The sequence below is a fragment of the Haliotis rufescens genome, unplaced genomic scaffold, assembly GCF_023055435.1.
Source record: "Haliotis rufescens isolate VD_foot unplaced genomic scaffold, xgHalRufe1.0.p SCAF_3, whole genome shotgun sequence".
NCBI classification, from domain to species: domain Eukaryota; kingdom Metazoa; phylum Mollusca; class Gastropoda; order Lepetellida; family Haliotidae; genus Haliotis; species Haliotis rufescens.
The window spans coordinates 26449090-26466152 of NW_025964001.1; the positions used below are offsets into that span (position 1 = coordinate 26449090).

The 17063-nt window shown below is 43.5% G+C and overlaps 1 protein-coding gene across 1 annotated transcript in view; it reads right to left on the bottom strand.

Moving 5' to 3' along the window:
* Positions 1 to 1095: 1095 nt before the first annotated feature.
* LOC124144818 (cysteine-rich motor neuron 1 protein-like) overlaps positions 1096 to 17063 on the bottom strand; it is a 98455-nt gene continuing 82487 nt past the window's right edge. Inside the window, exons 5-14 of the mRNA XM_048403962.1 lie at positions 16332 to 16514; positions 15510 to 15680; positions 14621 to 14737; positions 13280 to 13534; positions 12537 to 12779; positions 11456 to 11668; positions 10802 to 11014; positions 8620 to 8808; positions 7877 to 7960; positions 1096 to 7423 (exon numbers count right to left, since the gene is read on the bottom strand). Coding sequence (XP_048259919.1) covers positions 6981 to 7423; positions 7877 to 7960; positions 8620 to 8808; positions 10802 to 11014; positions 11456 to 11668; positions 12537 to 12779; positions 13280 to 13534; positions 14621 to 14737; positions 15510 to 15680; positions 16332 to 16514 — 2111 coding nt within the window. The 3' untranslated portion in view covers positions 1096 to 6980. The remainder of the gene's footprint in view (positions 7424 to 7876; positions 7961 to 8619; positions 8809 to 10801; positions 11015 to 11455; positions 11669 to 12536; positions 12780 to 13279; positions 13535 to 14620; positions 14738 to 15509; positions 15681 to 16331; positions 16515 to 17063) is intronic.

The following is a 17063-nucleotide window of genomic DNA, read 5'->3' on the forward strand; positions in this document are numbered from 1 at the left end:
TTCACATAGTTTTTAATTTGAAATTTGATCATAGTCTCTGCCATTTGTGTTATGTTAGTACAAAATACTATATACAACAAAGATGTCCTACAGTTTTCTGTCTTCATGCTACATATGTCTGTAACATCACCAGTACATCGCATCTGATTGGCTGGACAGAATACCAACACATCACATGACCAGCAAATGTGTATGTCACATCTGATTGGCTGGACAGAATAACAACACATCACATGACCAGCAGAGGTGTACGCCGCTTCTGATTGGCTGGACAGAAAAGACAAAACATCACAATGATACACATACATCTACCAACAACAGCTAAATATTTACACAGTAATATGTACAACGATCGCAATGCACCAAATACATCAACCTTCCACCCCTATTTCAATAGTAAGCCAGTCGGGATCTCCCATTCTACCACTGTCGCTGAGACAAGGACACAAGGGCATATCCTCATAGCTCTAGGACATACAAGCATATCCTCACAATGCTAAGATAAATGGGCATATCTTCATATAGCTAGCTCTAGGACATACAGGCATATCCTCATAGCTCTAGGACATACGGTCATATCCTCACAATGGTAAGATAAATGGGCATATCTTCATATAGCTAGCTCTAGGACATACAGGCATATCCTCATAGCTCTAGGACATATGGGCATATCCTCACAATGCTAAGATAAATGGGCATATCTTCATATAGCTAGCTATAGGACATACAGGCATATCCTCATAGCTCTAGGACATACAGGCATATCCTCACAATGCTAAGATAAATGGGCATATCTTCATATAGCTAGCTATAGGACATACAGGCATATCCTCATAGCTCTAGGACATACAGGCATATCCTCACAATGCTAAGATAAATGGGCATTTCTTCATATAGCTAGCTATAGGACATACGGGCATATCCTCACAATGCTAAGATAAATGGGCATTTCTTCATATAGCTAGCTATAGGACATACAGGCATATCCTCACAATGCTAAGATAATGTCAAGGACAGGGACAATGTGCATATCCTCATAGAGGTAGCTATAGGACACAATGCTAGGCTATATGGACATACCGGTGCTTGGATATATCCTCACACGGTAGACATATAGAGCTTTCCTCGCATACTGCCAAGATAATGGACATATTCCCACATACTGATCAGGAAATATATCCACACATAGTTCTCGGTGATAGGAAAATATAGTCACATAGTGCTACCATATGCGTCACAAGGCCAACACAGACTGCCATAGTGTTATGAACTAATACATCCTGTCAGTATGATGAATCACAGGCTCATGCACCTCCTAGACACTGCTTCAGACCAACATATCCTGGCACTGCGTTATGGACCAATATATCCTGGCACTGCATTATGGACCAACATATCCTGGCACTGCGTTATGGACCAATATATCCTGGCACTGCGTTATGGAACAACATATCCTGGCACTGCGTTATGGACCAACATATCCTGGCACTGCGTTATGGACCAACATATCCTGGCACTGCGTTATGGACCAACATATCCTGGCACTGCGTTATGTACCAATATATCCTGGCACTGCGTTATGGACCAATATATCCTGGCACTGCATTATGGACCAACATATCCTGGCCAATTTACCTTAGCACAGTGTAATCTTTCCTACATCATGACAATGTGTTTGGGAAGGAATATCCTTTGTTTGTTAGTTCATGATGGTGAGAGAGTGATGGTTGGATGGTTTTCTAAATATACAGCTTATCACATAGGATGTTAAATAAGAGCAAATTTCATATACTATTCTAGTCTCAATGCATTTACCACTGCATCCTTTCGTTTCAAACTAACAGATTTTAAATTTTAAATCATTGTTTATGAAATATTTATCAAATTGATGCTCATTGAATCATGTCTCGTAAATGTAAAATGTGCCTAAATTCACAAGAATTTGCTGTTATTATCTCATGGGACAGTGTTTTGATTGAGACGATGATTAGGGATGCACTTATTTAAGGAGGCCAGATAAACTGAGGAAGTACTTATTAACTGTATACACCCTGTTTCTATAAGGCTATCATTACACAGGCAGAATCACCATTATTGTAGCTCGCACACTCACTCTTGTTTACATTGGAAGCATGTAGTAGGGCAATTCTAGGCAATGATATGCTAAAAGCTGAGATTCAGGGGTATAGAAGCACACATACATACATTAAACTCATTTGGAAACTATGGAATGATCTCCGCTCATAATGAACTATCAATGTCATCGACCACATCACAACCTGACTGGCATTCAATACCCAAAGGATTCGACTTGGAATCCAATATGGCCACCATAACCTTGTCATTGTTCCCTTGTCCTGCTTGACAGCAGAAATCCAGCCCTAGTTAGTCACAGAGGTGTCTCTGGCAACATCGTAACAACATCGCAACTTACAACAATCTGACAACATCTCCGCCATTGCCGAGGCAGCAATCTCATACCCTGTAACACTCCGTAGTCTTCCTATGCAAAGTCCTTATGTTATTCTAGTTTTCAAAATTCAGATTGTTTATGCTACATTATCAGTTGTTATTTTCAAAAGTGACCAGGTTGAAAAGTTAAGATTTCATTTCATTTCGAAAAACCATAATATTTTTTTCTGTTAGTTGGAAGACAGAAAGAAAGTTTAGGCAATGATCAAGTGCGCTTGTGCTTATCAAAATGAAGTCAAATTAATTCAAACCTTGAGACAGACAACAGACAAAAACCTAAACCATATACAGATTAGCACTAAATATTTGGTTGTAGCTAAACTTGCCCTATAATCACTCCTCATTCAAAGACACACAACTTCTATTTAACTTTTCTACTGAATACAGAAATTTCCAAACATAAATTAATTCTATCACTTGACCAGTAGCAATAGATATATGTATGTATATATAAAATGAAGGACATGTATCATTGGTGTAGAGCTATAGGAAGTTCACACATAACACACAAGCTACACACACATGTTCTTCCATCCCATCCGGAGTAGGTGGGCGTGGCAGGACAGGTCTCATCACATCTGTGCTTGGTTCACATGACATCAAATTACAGACAGACCCGTGAAGATCCGGGGTAGAATAGGTCTTCAGCAACCCATGCTTGCCGTGAAAGGCGACTATGCTTGTCGTAAGAGGCGACTAACGGGATCGGGTGGTCAGGCTCACTGACTTGGCTGATGCATGTCATCGTATCCCAATTATGTGGATCGATGCTCATGATGTCAATCACTGGATTGTCTGGTCCAGACTCTATTTACAGACTGCCATCATATAGCTGGAATATTGCTGAGTGTGGCGTTAAACAACAAACATCATCATCATCATCATCATCTAATTACAGACATACAGGCTGACAAACACTGAGGACAGCATCTCCTTGCCAGGTCATCACCACGGTAACATCACCACTGCTGGCAGGACAACATCCCCCTACATCGCATCATCATCACAGGACAACATCATCTCTGCTGGAAGAAAATGGCCCCTCAGCTAATGAACATAATTCCACTGAAAGAAATGTCTTCTAACTGAAGGACCACCGTATACCCATTCGGAAATCCTCATCAGGCAGTGACTGTAAAGACAGCCATTGTCTCCATGAAGGAACATCATCACCACTGGTGCACAACATCATTTCTCTAGGAGACAACATCATAAACACCACTGCAACTGGAAGGCAATATTGTTATCAGAGGAAGGAGTTGTCTTGGATGAGACTTACACAGTCTTACAAAGGTAACGATGTGACCAACATACTCTGAACTGGTGGACAACATTGCCCACACAGTAGAACTTCACCTCTGTTGGTGGACAGCATCGTCCATACTGAAGAACTTCACCTCTGTTGTTGGACAACTTCGTCCATACAGATGGACATTCTCTGACCTGGTGGACAACATCGTCCATACTGAAGGACTGCACCTCTGTTGGTGGACAACATGGTCCATACTAAAGAACTTCACGTCCGTTGGTGGACAACATCGTCAATACAGAAGGACATTCTCTGAACTGGTGAACAACATGGTCCATAGACAAGGCCATTCTCTGAACTGGTGAACAACTTGGTCCATAGACAAGGCCATTCTCTGAACTGGTGAACAACATGGTCCATAGACAAGGACATTCTCTAAACTGGAGGACAACATTGTCATACAGAAGGCCATTCTCTGAACTGGTGAACAACATGGTCCATAGACAAGGCCATTCTCTGAACTGGTGAACAACATGGTCCATAGACAAGGCCATTCTCTGAACTGGTGGATAACAATATTACCGAAGGCCATTCTCTAAACTGGAGGACAACATGGTCCATACAGAAGGACATACTCTGAACTGGTGGATAACATTATTACTGAAGGCATGTGTCCCACTTATCCCCAGTGTTTTGTGTACCTTGTATCCTATCCCGATGGGGGCACGGAGGAGGTACAAAAGACACCCTTTGCTAATGTTGAGTGTCTTGTCACAAGAATGAGGAATTCTACTGTTGCTACTACTCTTCTGTTTGTGTTACTTTCAAATACTAATTCTTATCGAAATTTCATCAAGTTCGAAAAACATTAATGATGTATGTTATCATAACAATGAAACAATGGTGAAATTCATTCAAATATTCTTGAATAATTAGTATGTGTTTCAATAAGCAATTTTTTTTAAATACTCCAAGAAGAAATCCAATAAATGGCTAGACGTATTACACAGATGTTCCAATAACAGAAGCACATACACAAACAATATAATATATCAAGATATAAATGGCATTATTACAAACAAAGCAACCACTTAACAAGCAATATAGTATACATGGACATAGTGTACATCTTGTACATGATGACTCACAAGCAGTAGGGGATGATTGAACAAGCAGAATACAACGATGGGCTATTGATGAAATGACACACTGAAGCATCATGGACTAGACGGGACAGATAACACTGGGAACTCTGGACTTCCTCTGATGCACTGGTGACACACTTTTAAGTGAGAGGGTGAGGTTTATCTCTGTTTTAAACAACATATCAGTAATAAGGGTGAATGTCAGCTTAATGTTGGAAGAAGGCCAAAAGTGATGCAGGTTATTTACCAAAGGGCACAGGTATGTTGCTGAAGACCAAGGACCATAATCAGGAAGAATTCGGGATCAAGTCTATGGATCCTGGGATGGCAAAGGGAGACAAATCTATACTGAGATTTGCAACACCTTAGATCACTGTCACTAACCGAGACAGTCATGCCTGGCTGAATATCATTAAGAAACAGCAACACTACATTTAACATAAAATAAATAACAATAAATTTATATATATCTATCAGATTCAAAAGTTCCTGCCAAAGTTGAAAAATAAAATACTGTAATAAAATTCAAGGTTGATCAATTATTTTTCCATCTTGGAAATACCTGTGTCGCTGGAGTGTACCTTAGCAAGTTCAGAGGTCGCCAGTACTTGATGTGGACATCCTATAGCAGTTCTCATAGATGCTCACTGAGTAATAAATATAACCTTACACAAATAACCTTACATCTTGTGATTACATTTCACAATAACAGCAACAGAGTCACAGGAATAGATGTCACCTGACCTCAATGAGGTCTCACACACACATCTCACCTGCGGCACCTCGATCAACACCACCCACATGGAGGCTCATACAACAGAGGTCCATACAACAGAGGATCATACAATAGAGGATTTGTTTTGTAAGTAATCAACAACAATAATGTAAACGTCATGGACTTAATATGGTGGTTAAAATTTGCCTCACATGATGGCAAATGTTTAAAGTATAATATTCTCCCAAGTTTGATTGCACGCAGTCAGATCCGCTGTAATGTGGCTGGTATTGTACTCCATCATGTGTCATTCTCACTCACGCACTCACTCACTCAGCATTCACATGTTCATCATCTCATTCTCACACACTCTCACATTCTCTCTTTGCACCAAATCAGTCATGTACATAGCTATGTAGTCAATCCGTCGTATTCCAGCATCCACCAAGAACCAGCTTGCTTCTCAGAGGCCTTGCCAGCTGTGGTAGCGTTTTAGCAGGAAACAGAAACTGCACGGTGAAAAGGTGTTGAAATAATGAGGCACCCTTCTCGGGTACTTCTGAAGGCTCCATCCAAGCAAAGCTGCTGAAGAGGCTTCCTGCTTCATGGGGACATGTTTTCTGCTTATTGTGAACAGTGACCTTTGCTAGAGAACTCATTACTCCATGAAGCAGACCTGGGAACTTAGCCTCCTTTTGTTGTGAACAGTAACCTTGATTGGCAATTATTAAAAATAAGTTGTGCCTTATTCCAAAAATCAAGGCTGATAGTTTAGGTTAATATTGAATGTTTACAGTGCCCATGTCTGGATAAGCTGCTGTTTTCATATGGAGGAATCAAGGCTGAATCAGGGTTTTTCTGTTTGTCCTTGAACATTGACCTTCATAATCAGGGCTCATGATCTGGTTTTGTGTTCACCATGGAACAGTTTTCTTGACTTGAGAACCTTCTGATCTCCCAAGAAACATAGAGGATCTTGTGGTTTTCTGTTTGTTGTGAACAGTGGCCTTTTCAAGAAGAGCTTTACGTTGATCCCTGAAGCAAGGCTGTTTGTTTGGTGGATGCTGTGGATATACAGAACGGCTTTCAGAAAGTGATCAAGGTGGCACCCACTGTCCGGTCTGTGCATGTTGCTAATATACACAAAATGCCTGCTATGCAGTCAAACACACAGACCATGTGGTTGGTAGCTTGCTTAGCAAACTACGAAAGGATCGTCAATTAGAGTCATCACAACCCAGCTTTGTCACAAAGGATGTCACCCTGCACCAAAGACGGCAGTCACGTCACCATCCGATGACGGTGATGATAATCACCAACATATCTGCACCAAAAATCACCTCAGACCATTTCTCTTCCATCTGAATTCTTCCAGTCCAAATGCTCCCATTTTTACACTCTATGCCTGGTCAAATGTCTTGTTAGACACACAGTTCCCATTTGTAAGTGGTGGATCCTTCTTAGGCTCAAAGTCTGGGTTAGTGTTAATGAGCTGATACTGGTGATTGGGTGACAAGTCCAGTTTGCTCTTTTCGTTGGCTATTACAGCTGGTCCCAAGGATGCAAGGTGCTTCTCCAGTTTCTGTTTTCGCTCACAGTTGATCTGCTTGCTAGGGGAGTCCAGCAAGAAGGGGTTGACTCCCTGGAGCTCCAGATTGGTGGACTTGGGTCTGATCTTGGTGACGACAGGACTGTCGGTCATCTTGAACATCCCAGTGTGGCGCCGCCGTAGGATGACCAGCACCAGAACCAGCACGGCGATCAGAGCAATGGACAGTAGCACGCCCAACAGAACAATCCCGATCATGTAGTTATCCTTTGCTTTGAAGTCCTCTGTCGGGCCTGGAACATTAGAGATTGGATTCATGCACACCACAGAAAGAATTGCTTGGTTATTGTGGAACATCTAGAACATATGTACTGGCTGTTGTTGTTTGTTTGTTGTTTAATGCCGGCCGCACTCAGCAATATTCCAGCTATATGGCGGAGGTCTGTAAATAATCAAGTCTGGAAAATCCCGTGACTGACATCATGAGCATCTATCTACGCAATTGGGATACGATGACAAGCATCAACCAATTCAGCAAGCCTGACTACCCAATTCTGTTAGTCAAATCTTACAAAAAGCATAGTCGCCTCTTACGGCAAGAAAGGTTGCTGAAACCTATTCTACCCTGTATCTACACAGGTCAGAAAAAGTGTATAGAAATATTCCTTGATGAGTTTATGAATGATTATGCCTTAATGGATGTTTTTTACTGCAGCAACTGACTGACAAGAGGAGATACGTCCTACCTTGTGTGGTGTACCTCCTGTTGTGGTGGTCAGATGTGGTGCGGGGGAAGTGTCGCTCCAGGAGACTTGTGGTAATGGAGGCATCTGTAGCACATTGATATAGGGTAAGTCTCGGCTAGTGAGGCCATTTAGAAACAATAAATATATCATAAAGCTGTTTGTTGTTCGACGACAGACTCTGCAATATTTCAGCTATATGATGGCAGCCTGTAAATAAACTAGTCTGGACCAGACAATCCAGTGATCGATTTTGTGAGCAAGTCACCAAGTTTGACCACCCGATTTGGTCCCCTCCATAGGTTGCTGGGGACCAGGTTTAACCAAGAATCCCGACAGAGTCATAAAGCTATACAACTGTTGTTAACTCTAACAATACCAAACTGAGTATACCTTATAATACCATGAGATTATTTTCCCAACACTTTAGTTACTGAGGTCATTAAAGGTCATGTAAGGGAGGTAACCCTGATTCATGTCTTGTACAATGCACTGAATGGATACACACATCTCATCAAATCTCGCTTATTTTGGAAATAAGTAAAAAGACTAAAACAGAATGGAAGCCAATATAGATATTTTAACTTGGCAGCCATGTAGCACCCATGAGGCCATGGTCAATGGCAGTACATCAATACTTTGATCAGTGAGTACACCCTAGTATGACGTCAAACAGTAAAACAATGTGAAAACACATGGACATTGAAAGAAGCTGTTGAGCTTTCTGTGACCAGAGAACTACTCACCAAGACATGAGGGGCAGCACTGGGTTGGCTTCCTTATCATCACTGTACATGTCAGTCGAGGGCAGGGGATCGGGATGCACAGGATTTTACCGTTTTCACACACACACTCAGTGCAGTTGTCGGACTGCCATCTCTCTCCAGTACTGTAGGTGATGTCATCCTTGGTGCAGATGCCTGGTAGACTCACCTCTGTAACGCAATGTAATACAAGTCAAGGTCGTACACAACACAGGTCAAGGTCACACACACATAATACAAGTTTAGGTCATATACACATAATATGGGTCAAGGTCATACACATGATACAGGTCAAGCTTGTTCCATATTGGCTTCAATCAGGTGAAGTACATTTTGAAAAACCATTTTGAAAACTGGTAGAATTCCTACAACTGGTTCAATTCTTGAATGGCTATATAGTATTATGTGCTTATGTTGATGCCATTTTCATATTTTTTCATGGAATACACTGTGGACCTATTCAGTTCAGGGATCACCACAGACAAAACTGGATTACTGTAGACCTCTTAAGAGCAGGAATCCCCAAAGGTTAGACAAGCCTGGACTACAATTGACCTACTCAGTCCAGGAATACCCACCAGGAAGACGAGCCTGGACTACAAGGGACCTATTCAGTCCAGGAATACCCACCAGGAAGACAAGCCTGGACTACAAGGGACCTATTCAGTCCAGGAATACCCACCAGGAAGACAAGCCTGAACTACAATTGACCAATTCCGCCCAGGAATACCCACCAGGAAGACAAGCCTGGACTACAAGGGACCTATTCAGTCTAGGAATACCCACCAGGAAGACAAGCCTGGACTACAAGGGACCTATTCAGTCCAGGAATACCCACCAGGAAGACAAGCCTGAACTACAATTGACCAATTCCGCCCAGGAATACCCACCAGGAAGACAAGCCTGGACTACAAGGGACCTATTCAGTCTAGGAATACCCACCAGGAAGACAAGCCTGGACTACAAGGGACCTATTCAGTCTAGGAATACCTACCAGGAAGACAAGCCTGAACTACAAGGGACCTATTCAGTCTAGGAATACCTACCAGGAAGACAAGCCTGGACTACAAGGGACCTATTCAGTCTAGGAATACCCACCAGGAAGACAAGCCTGGACTACAAGGGACCTATTCAGTCTAGGAATACCCACCAGGAAGACAAGCCTGGACTACAAGGGACCTATTCAGTCCAGGAATACCCACCAGGAAGACAAGCCTGAACTACAATTGACCAATTCCGCCCAGGAATACCCACCAGGAAGACAAGCCTGGACTACAAGGGACCTATTCAGTCTAGGAATACCTACCAGGAAGACAAGCCTGGACTACAAGGGACCTATTCAGTCCAGGAATACCCACCAGGAAGACAAGCCTGAACTACAATTGACCAATTCCGCCCAGGAATACCCACCAGGAAGACAAGCCTGGACTACAAGGGACCTATTCAGTCTAGGAATACCTACCAGGAAGACAAGCCTGGACTACAAGGGACCTATTCAGTCTAGGAATACCCACCAGGAGAAAAGCCTGGACTACTAGGGACCTATTCAGTCCAGGAATACCCACCAGGAAGACAAGCCTGGACTACAAGGGACCTATTCAGTCTAGGAATACCCACCAGGAAGACAAGCCTGGACTACAAGGGACCTATTCAGTCTAGGAATACCCACCAGGAAGACAAGCCTGGACTACAAGGGACCTATTCAGTCTAGGAATACCCACCAGGAAGACAAGCCTGGACTACAAGGGACCTATTCAGTCTAGGAATACCCACCAGGAAGACAAGCCTGGACTACAAGGGACCTATTCAGTCTAGGAATACCCACCAGGAAGCCAAGCCTGGACTACAAGGGACCTATTCAGTCCAGGAATACCCACCAGGAAGACAAGCCTGGACTACAAGGGACCTATTCAGTCTAGGAATACCCACCAGGAAGACAAGCCTGGACTACAAGGGACCTATTCAGTCTAGGAATACCCACCAGGAAGACAAGCCTGGACTACAAGGGACCTATTCAGTCCAGGAATACCCACCAGGAAGACAAGCCTGGACTACAAGTGACCTTGTCACCCCAGGTATAACAAAAGGGTAGACAAGCATTGATTGCTGGGGACCTGTTGAGCCCAGGAATCCCGACATTGGATATCAAACGTTGTGAACGCACCAAGGCAGCTCGGGCAGCACTGGCCCTTCCTGAGGACTGTCTTGTTACAGTTGAGGGGGGGACACATCTGGGAGTAGCAGTGCACCTGGCCGTTCCTGCATGTGCAGCTCTGGCAGGGGCTGGTCTTCCACACCTCCCCCTGCTTGTACAGCACCCCCGAGTCAGACTTGCAGGGCCGGGATGACACGTGAACTGTGGGGAGGTGGTCGGAGGCTGAAAACATAAGTATACATTACTGACAAGGTGAATGTGAGGGGTGACCTCCTCATTCAGCAACACTGAACTCAGCAATCACTGTTGGGAATCCCAGATGGGTTTAGATTTTATATATTTGATTTTCTTCTTCTCAGTTAGAAGACCCTACTATATTACCTTACATTTGGCAAAAGTACATTCTTTTTTTGACTGAAAAATGTGCATTTTATTGTTAAGTAACAACAACAAAAATGTACAGGAATTATTAAAAAATCTTTTTAACAAAATTCATTTTAGGAAATTAACTTCAAATAAACCTGGGTTTTTTACCTGCCTCTTGGCATACTGACCAAGACTGTAAAACATAATATAATCTGCCTAAACCCAATTCATCTGCTATGATTATAATAAATCAGAACTTATCCACTGATCAACTACACATTTTATATCATCACTTACCTGCACAGTGGGCGCAGCACTCGTCCTCGGACTTGACGGGGTGGTAGCACAGGATGGCGGGACAGGTGGCGCTCTCACACAGGATGGAGCCGTCGTGACAGATGCACTGGGTGCAGTCGTCCATCCTCCAGGTCTCCCCCTCCACCAGGTGCTGGCCATTGGTGGACTGACACGACTGCTTGCTGCCGTTCTCCGACGGGATGCCCAGTACACCTACACACATCAAGGGTTTGTTTGTTTGTTTGTTTGTTTATTTGTTTGTTTGTTGTGCCAACACAGCAGATTCATCTGTCTACCTTTTGTTGTGGATCCTGTTGTTGTCGTTATTTGTTGTTTAACACCATACTCAGTAATATTCCAGCTTCATGACAGAGGTCTGTAAATAATCAATCTGGACCAGACAATCCAGTGACTGACATCATGAGCATCGATCCACGCAATTGGGATATGATGACATGCATCAACCAAGTCAGCGAGCCTGACCACACGATCCCATTAGTCACCTCTCTCAACAAGCAAGGGTTGCTGAAGACCTATTCTAACCCAGAATCTTCACGGGACACACGCATCAAAGAAGGTGTCAGGGAGGTGGACTTTTTACGTCACAATTACAAGGGGTGAGTAAACATCCCTGCATATTAGATAGGGAGAATTTACTTTTTAAGGTTTTACATTTATAATGGGCCCGTGAAGATCCGGGGTAGAATAGGTCTTCAACAACCTATGGCGTAAAAGGTGACTAACAGGATCGGGTGGTCAGGCTCGCTGACTTTGTTGATGCATGTCATCGATCTGAATTTCGTGGATCGATGCTCATGTTGCCAATCACTGGATTGTCTGGTCCAGACTCGATAATTTACAGACCGCCGTAATATTGCTGGAATATTGCTGAGTGCGGCATTAAACAACAAACAAACATTTGTAATAAAAATAAATAAATTCTGAAAGACAACTACACAAAATCATATAATAAATGTGCTAAATAGGATATTCCATATGTCAAGTGAAATATCATGTTTCTCACATCTCATGGCTATGCAACTCATGAAAATATTTGTTTGTTCCAACCTAGTCAACTCACCTGGGCATGATGGGCAACAATCTCCCAGCCGAAACACGGGGTTATCACAGCGTGGCACGGGACAAGCGATCAGAGAGCACATCTCATGGCCATTGTGACAGTAGCACATACGGCAGCCATCATGCCACGACTCTCCGTCCTCATGACGGTGGCCACTCAAGGACATGCACGACTTGTCGCCACCAAACATGGAAGGGTCAGGCATGAAATCGATAGATGGTGTATTTGGTATCATCAAGGCTTCTACAATGGAAACAAGACATGCATTGTTGTATGCTCCTGTGGTTTTCTTATGGCTGTGGAACTAGATGCTGATGAAGTAGCAGTGATACAGACAATGTTTGCTCATCATCCTGATCAGAAACTCATGGTTTCTCAATACTTTTAACAGATCATTCCTCATCTTTAACCTTTAGCTTGCTGAATATTTAACACTTTTTACCCCTGACTGTTGGATTTATTTTATCATAAGGCGCTGTAAAGAGGGTGGGCGATTTCAAACAGTTGAGGCTTCATTAAGCATGGGACGATTGAACCAATATCTTTCACATTTATTAGTGATAGAAAAAATGCATATTGTTATAAAACAATATTTTCAAACCAAAGTGAACATAAACCAAAACTGCTGCCATTTTCAATGAGCCATACTTTCATAAGTAACGGAAATTTTCAATCTATGGTATCTTCATGAAAAATCTCTATCAAATTTAGATAATGGTAATTCGGTTATTCTTTTTGCCTACCTTTGCATTTGCAGAGCTGGCAGCCTTGGTCATTGAGGTTGTAGCCGTACAAACACCTCTTGGTACAGTTGAAGGGCGGACACTTGTTGCAGCGACATTTGAGGCAGCCATTTCTTGACTTCTTAAATCCATATGTGCACTGCTTCTCACAGCTGGCGAGACTGGGACAGTGATCCTGGGGCTGGGCGCACTCACAGTTCTTGGTCCCGTTGGTGTTGGTGGTGAAGCCAAACTTACAGTCCAGCTTACACACTTCTGGAGAATAATAATAATAATAATAATAATAATATTAATAATAGGTCATTTATTTTGTCATATTTCCACACCACACAGGGACATGCATGCTCAAAGCGCTATCATTACTCCATCACTGGATCAGCATGCACTCAAATATCATTCTCAGCTCCCTGGGGAGTATACAACCCAAGCTGCCTGTGAGGCGCTAGAAGGTTAACAGCCACATTACCATCTCATCCTACCAGGTACCCACTCACTGCTGGGTGAACAGAGGCACATTTCGAACAAAGTCACTCGCCAAAGGAGACACCACATGTGGTACATGTGCTTCGGTGTGGGGCAGGACCTAAGCCCTAGAAACCCTCAGGAGCCAATCTGCCGAACACGGACACCCATCCAAGGACTCTCTGCTTAACTTCGCCTGATATGTGACCTGTGCGCTGTGCATTTGACCACGTGTCACCATAGCAACAAGGCATCTCATATCAACATGCATTAAGGATGTTCACTGGTCTGCACTAAATGTGTCACAACATGTTGTTAAAGCACTTCCGATACATGGCACTTGGACCCGTGAAGATCGGGGGTAGAATAGGTCTTCAGCAACCCATGCTTGCCGTAAAAGGCGACTATGCTTGTCGGATCAGGTGGTCAGGCTCGCTGACTTGGTTGATGCATGTCATTGATCCAAACTGCGTGGATCGATGCTCATATTAATCACTGGATTGTCTGGTCCAGGCTCGATTATTTACAGACCGCCACCATATAGCTGGAATATTGCTAAATGCAGCGTCAAACAACTAACCAACCAACCAACACGGCATTTTGACTCGTATAGTGAACACAAATCATCCTCTCCTACATAGTTCTATATAATATTATAATGTGGCGTTATACACAAAGTGAATGGTGCTTAATAATGTTCCAGCTTTATCCCATTGGCCTGTGTATACTCCAGTATGCACAACGCAAACCAATGATTGATAACATGAGCAATGATCTGCAATCAAAAGCCTCTTTCTTCCTAGTATCGCGTATCGTGAAATGTCAGGAATACACTGAAAGCTATTTGGAATTTGCTGTTTTGGCGACTACAAGACTGACCTTTCTTACACTTGCACAAGAAGCAGTCCTCGTCCGTCTTCTTCAGGCCGTTGTGGCAGGTGAGACTGCAGTTCCGCGAATCGGGACAGAGTCGTGGGGTGTCCACTTCAGGAATGTCTAAAATCAGAAAATTGATGTGAAGCATGATGATGATGAGGAGGAGGAGGAGGATTATGAGGATGGTGATGATTGTATGAGAGCTTCTTGTAGGATTTATTTTGCATTTAAAGGTATAGCTAACATGTCTGAGTTTGCGTACAAGGTACAGTGAACTGAAAGGACTGAGAATAAAATACCATGACAACTCATTGATCAACCTCCTCCACTACAACTTCATACTTCCCTCACAAAGCACACACTGTCTGGGTACTTATCCCTGCACCTCACATGATAACTCTATCTCACACTTCAATCTTACACCATCACGATAATAACACCTACTCTAACCATCACTGCCTGTGTTCCCTCCAGGCTAGGGACACAAGACGCCGACACATCACGCCAACACATCACACCGACACCCCCGACCGACACCTCACATTGACACCTTCACTCACCATCACACACAGGACAACACTGTCCGGGCACCTGTCGGGGCTTGGAACACCTGACAGCACACATCTCAGCCTGACAAAGCACCTGGCATGCATCACACCGACACCTCACACTGACACCCCCGACCGACACCTCACATTGACACCTTCACTCACCATCACACACAGGGCAACACTGTCCGGGCACCTGTGGAGGCTTTGAACACCTGACAGCACACATCTCAGTCTGACACAGCACCTGGCCAGCATCACACCGACACCTCACACCGACACCTCACACGAACACATCACACCGACACCCCCGACCGACACCTCACACCGACACCTTCACTCACCATCACACACAGGACAACACTGTCCGGGCACCTGTCGAGGCTTGGAACACCTGACAGCACACATCTCAGCCTGACACAGCACCTGGCCAGCATCACACTGACAGGTCACACATGGGTTCTCCTTCCAGACATCCGAGTTGTTGTAAAGGCTGCCAGAGTCCGACACACAGCCTGCATCACAAGGAATGAAACAGCATGAGACATTCAGGTTTTAAAGACTGATGCCACCGGGTATCCCACTTTACACTATATATCAAAAAACAATCTAACAGGGAGGTTTAATTCTTTCTTCGTTGTTTTTACAAATGATGAACATAATTTAATTTTTCTTCAATATTCCAATCTTTCAGCATATACTGTTTATATGGACTGTTTATATTGTTTGTTTGTTTGACGCTGCACTCAGCAATATTCCAGCTATATGACGTCAGGAGCATAGTTGCCTTTTAGCAAGCATGGGTTGCTGAAGACCTATTCCAACCTATTCACGGGTCTGGACTGGTTATAGATTATAGATCAAAGCATCAATGAAAATCACAATGTATAATTACATTCAGGATAAATGAAAGATGTTAAAGTTGGACATACAATCATAAGTGACGTCTGATGTTGAGTGAGTGAGTGAATATGGTTTTACGCTGCTTTTAGCAATATTCCAGTAATATCACGGCGGGGGACACCAGAAATGGGCTTCACACATTGTACCCATGTCGGGAATTGAACCCGGGTCTTCAGCGTGACGAGCGAACGCTTTAACCACTAGGCTACCCGACCGCCCCCCGTCTGATATTGAAAGCTCCTGTATGAACCAGCTGGCCTTACCTTTACACACAGGGCAGCACTCTCCCTCGGGGATTACCATCCAGCCACACAGCGGCGCGTTGCAAGTCTTCGTCTTGCAGAACGTCAGCCCGTCACGACACTCGCACATCGTGCACTTCTCCAGCTGCCAGCTCTCGCCGTCATGAAACGTCCGACCCTCGTACCTACAGGTGTGGCCTGTGTCTGAAACAACAACAGCAGCTAATAACAATCAGCTTACAGTGGGTAGGAATTTGCCCGGTGTGTCCGACTGTCTCCATGGTTTATGTGAATAGAGTCTGCCCAGAGACGGGACGGTTGGTGATTTCGATACCCAGTTGCATGATACCAAAAGACATGAAAGATGTATCCATTAAAAGGGGATAAAACAATGACTTGTCAGTGTCAGTGTACTATGTCGGAGTGGCAGATACATACTCCCCAGGGAGCTGATAATAAAATTTGAAAATCTGTTGTCAAGCACTCTGAGCATGCTGCTTGAAGACATGGAGTCTTCCACTGAAGCAGCCTATCCTATTTATGGATACAGGAAGACAACCAGCATTGATGTTGGTATTTCTACAAAACATAACAAGCACATTTCTTAACTTGTTGGTATCACATTATCATGTCCGTGGCTGTCAAGCAAGGAATACTGGGGAACTACCCCGGAATCCCCATGGTGGTGTGTCTGTGTCTGTATTGTATACCACTCAAAAGAAGTTAAAGAACACCTTATTCTTTCATATTACT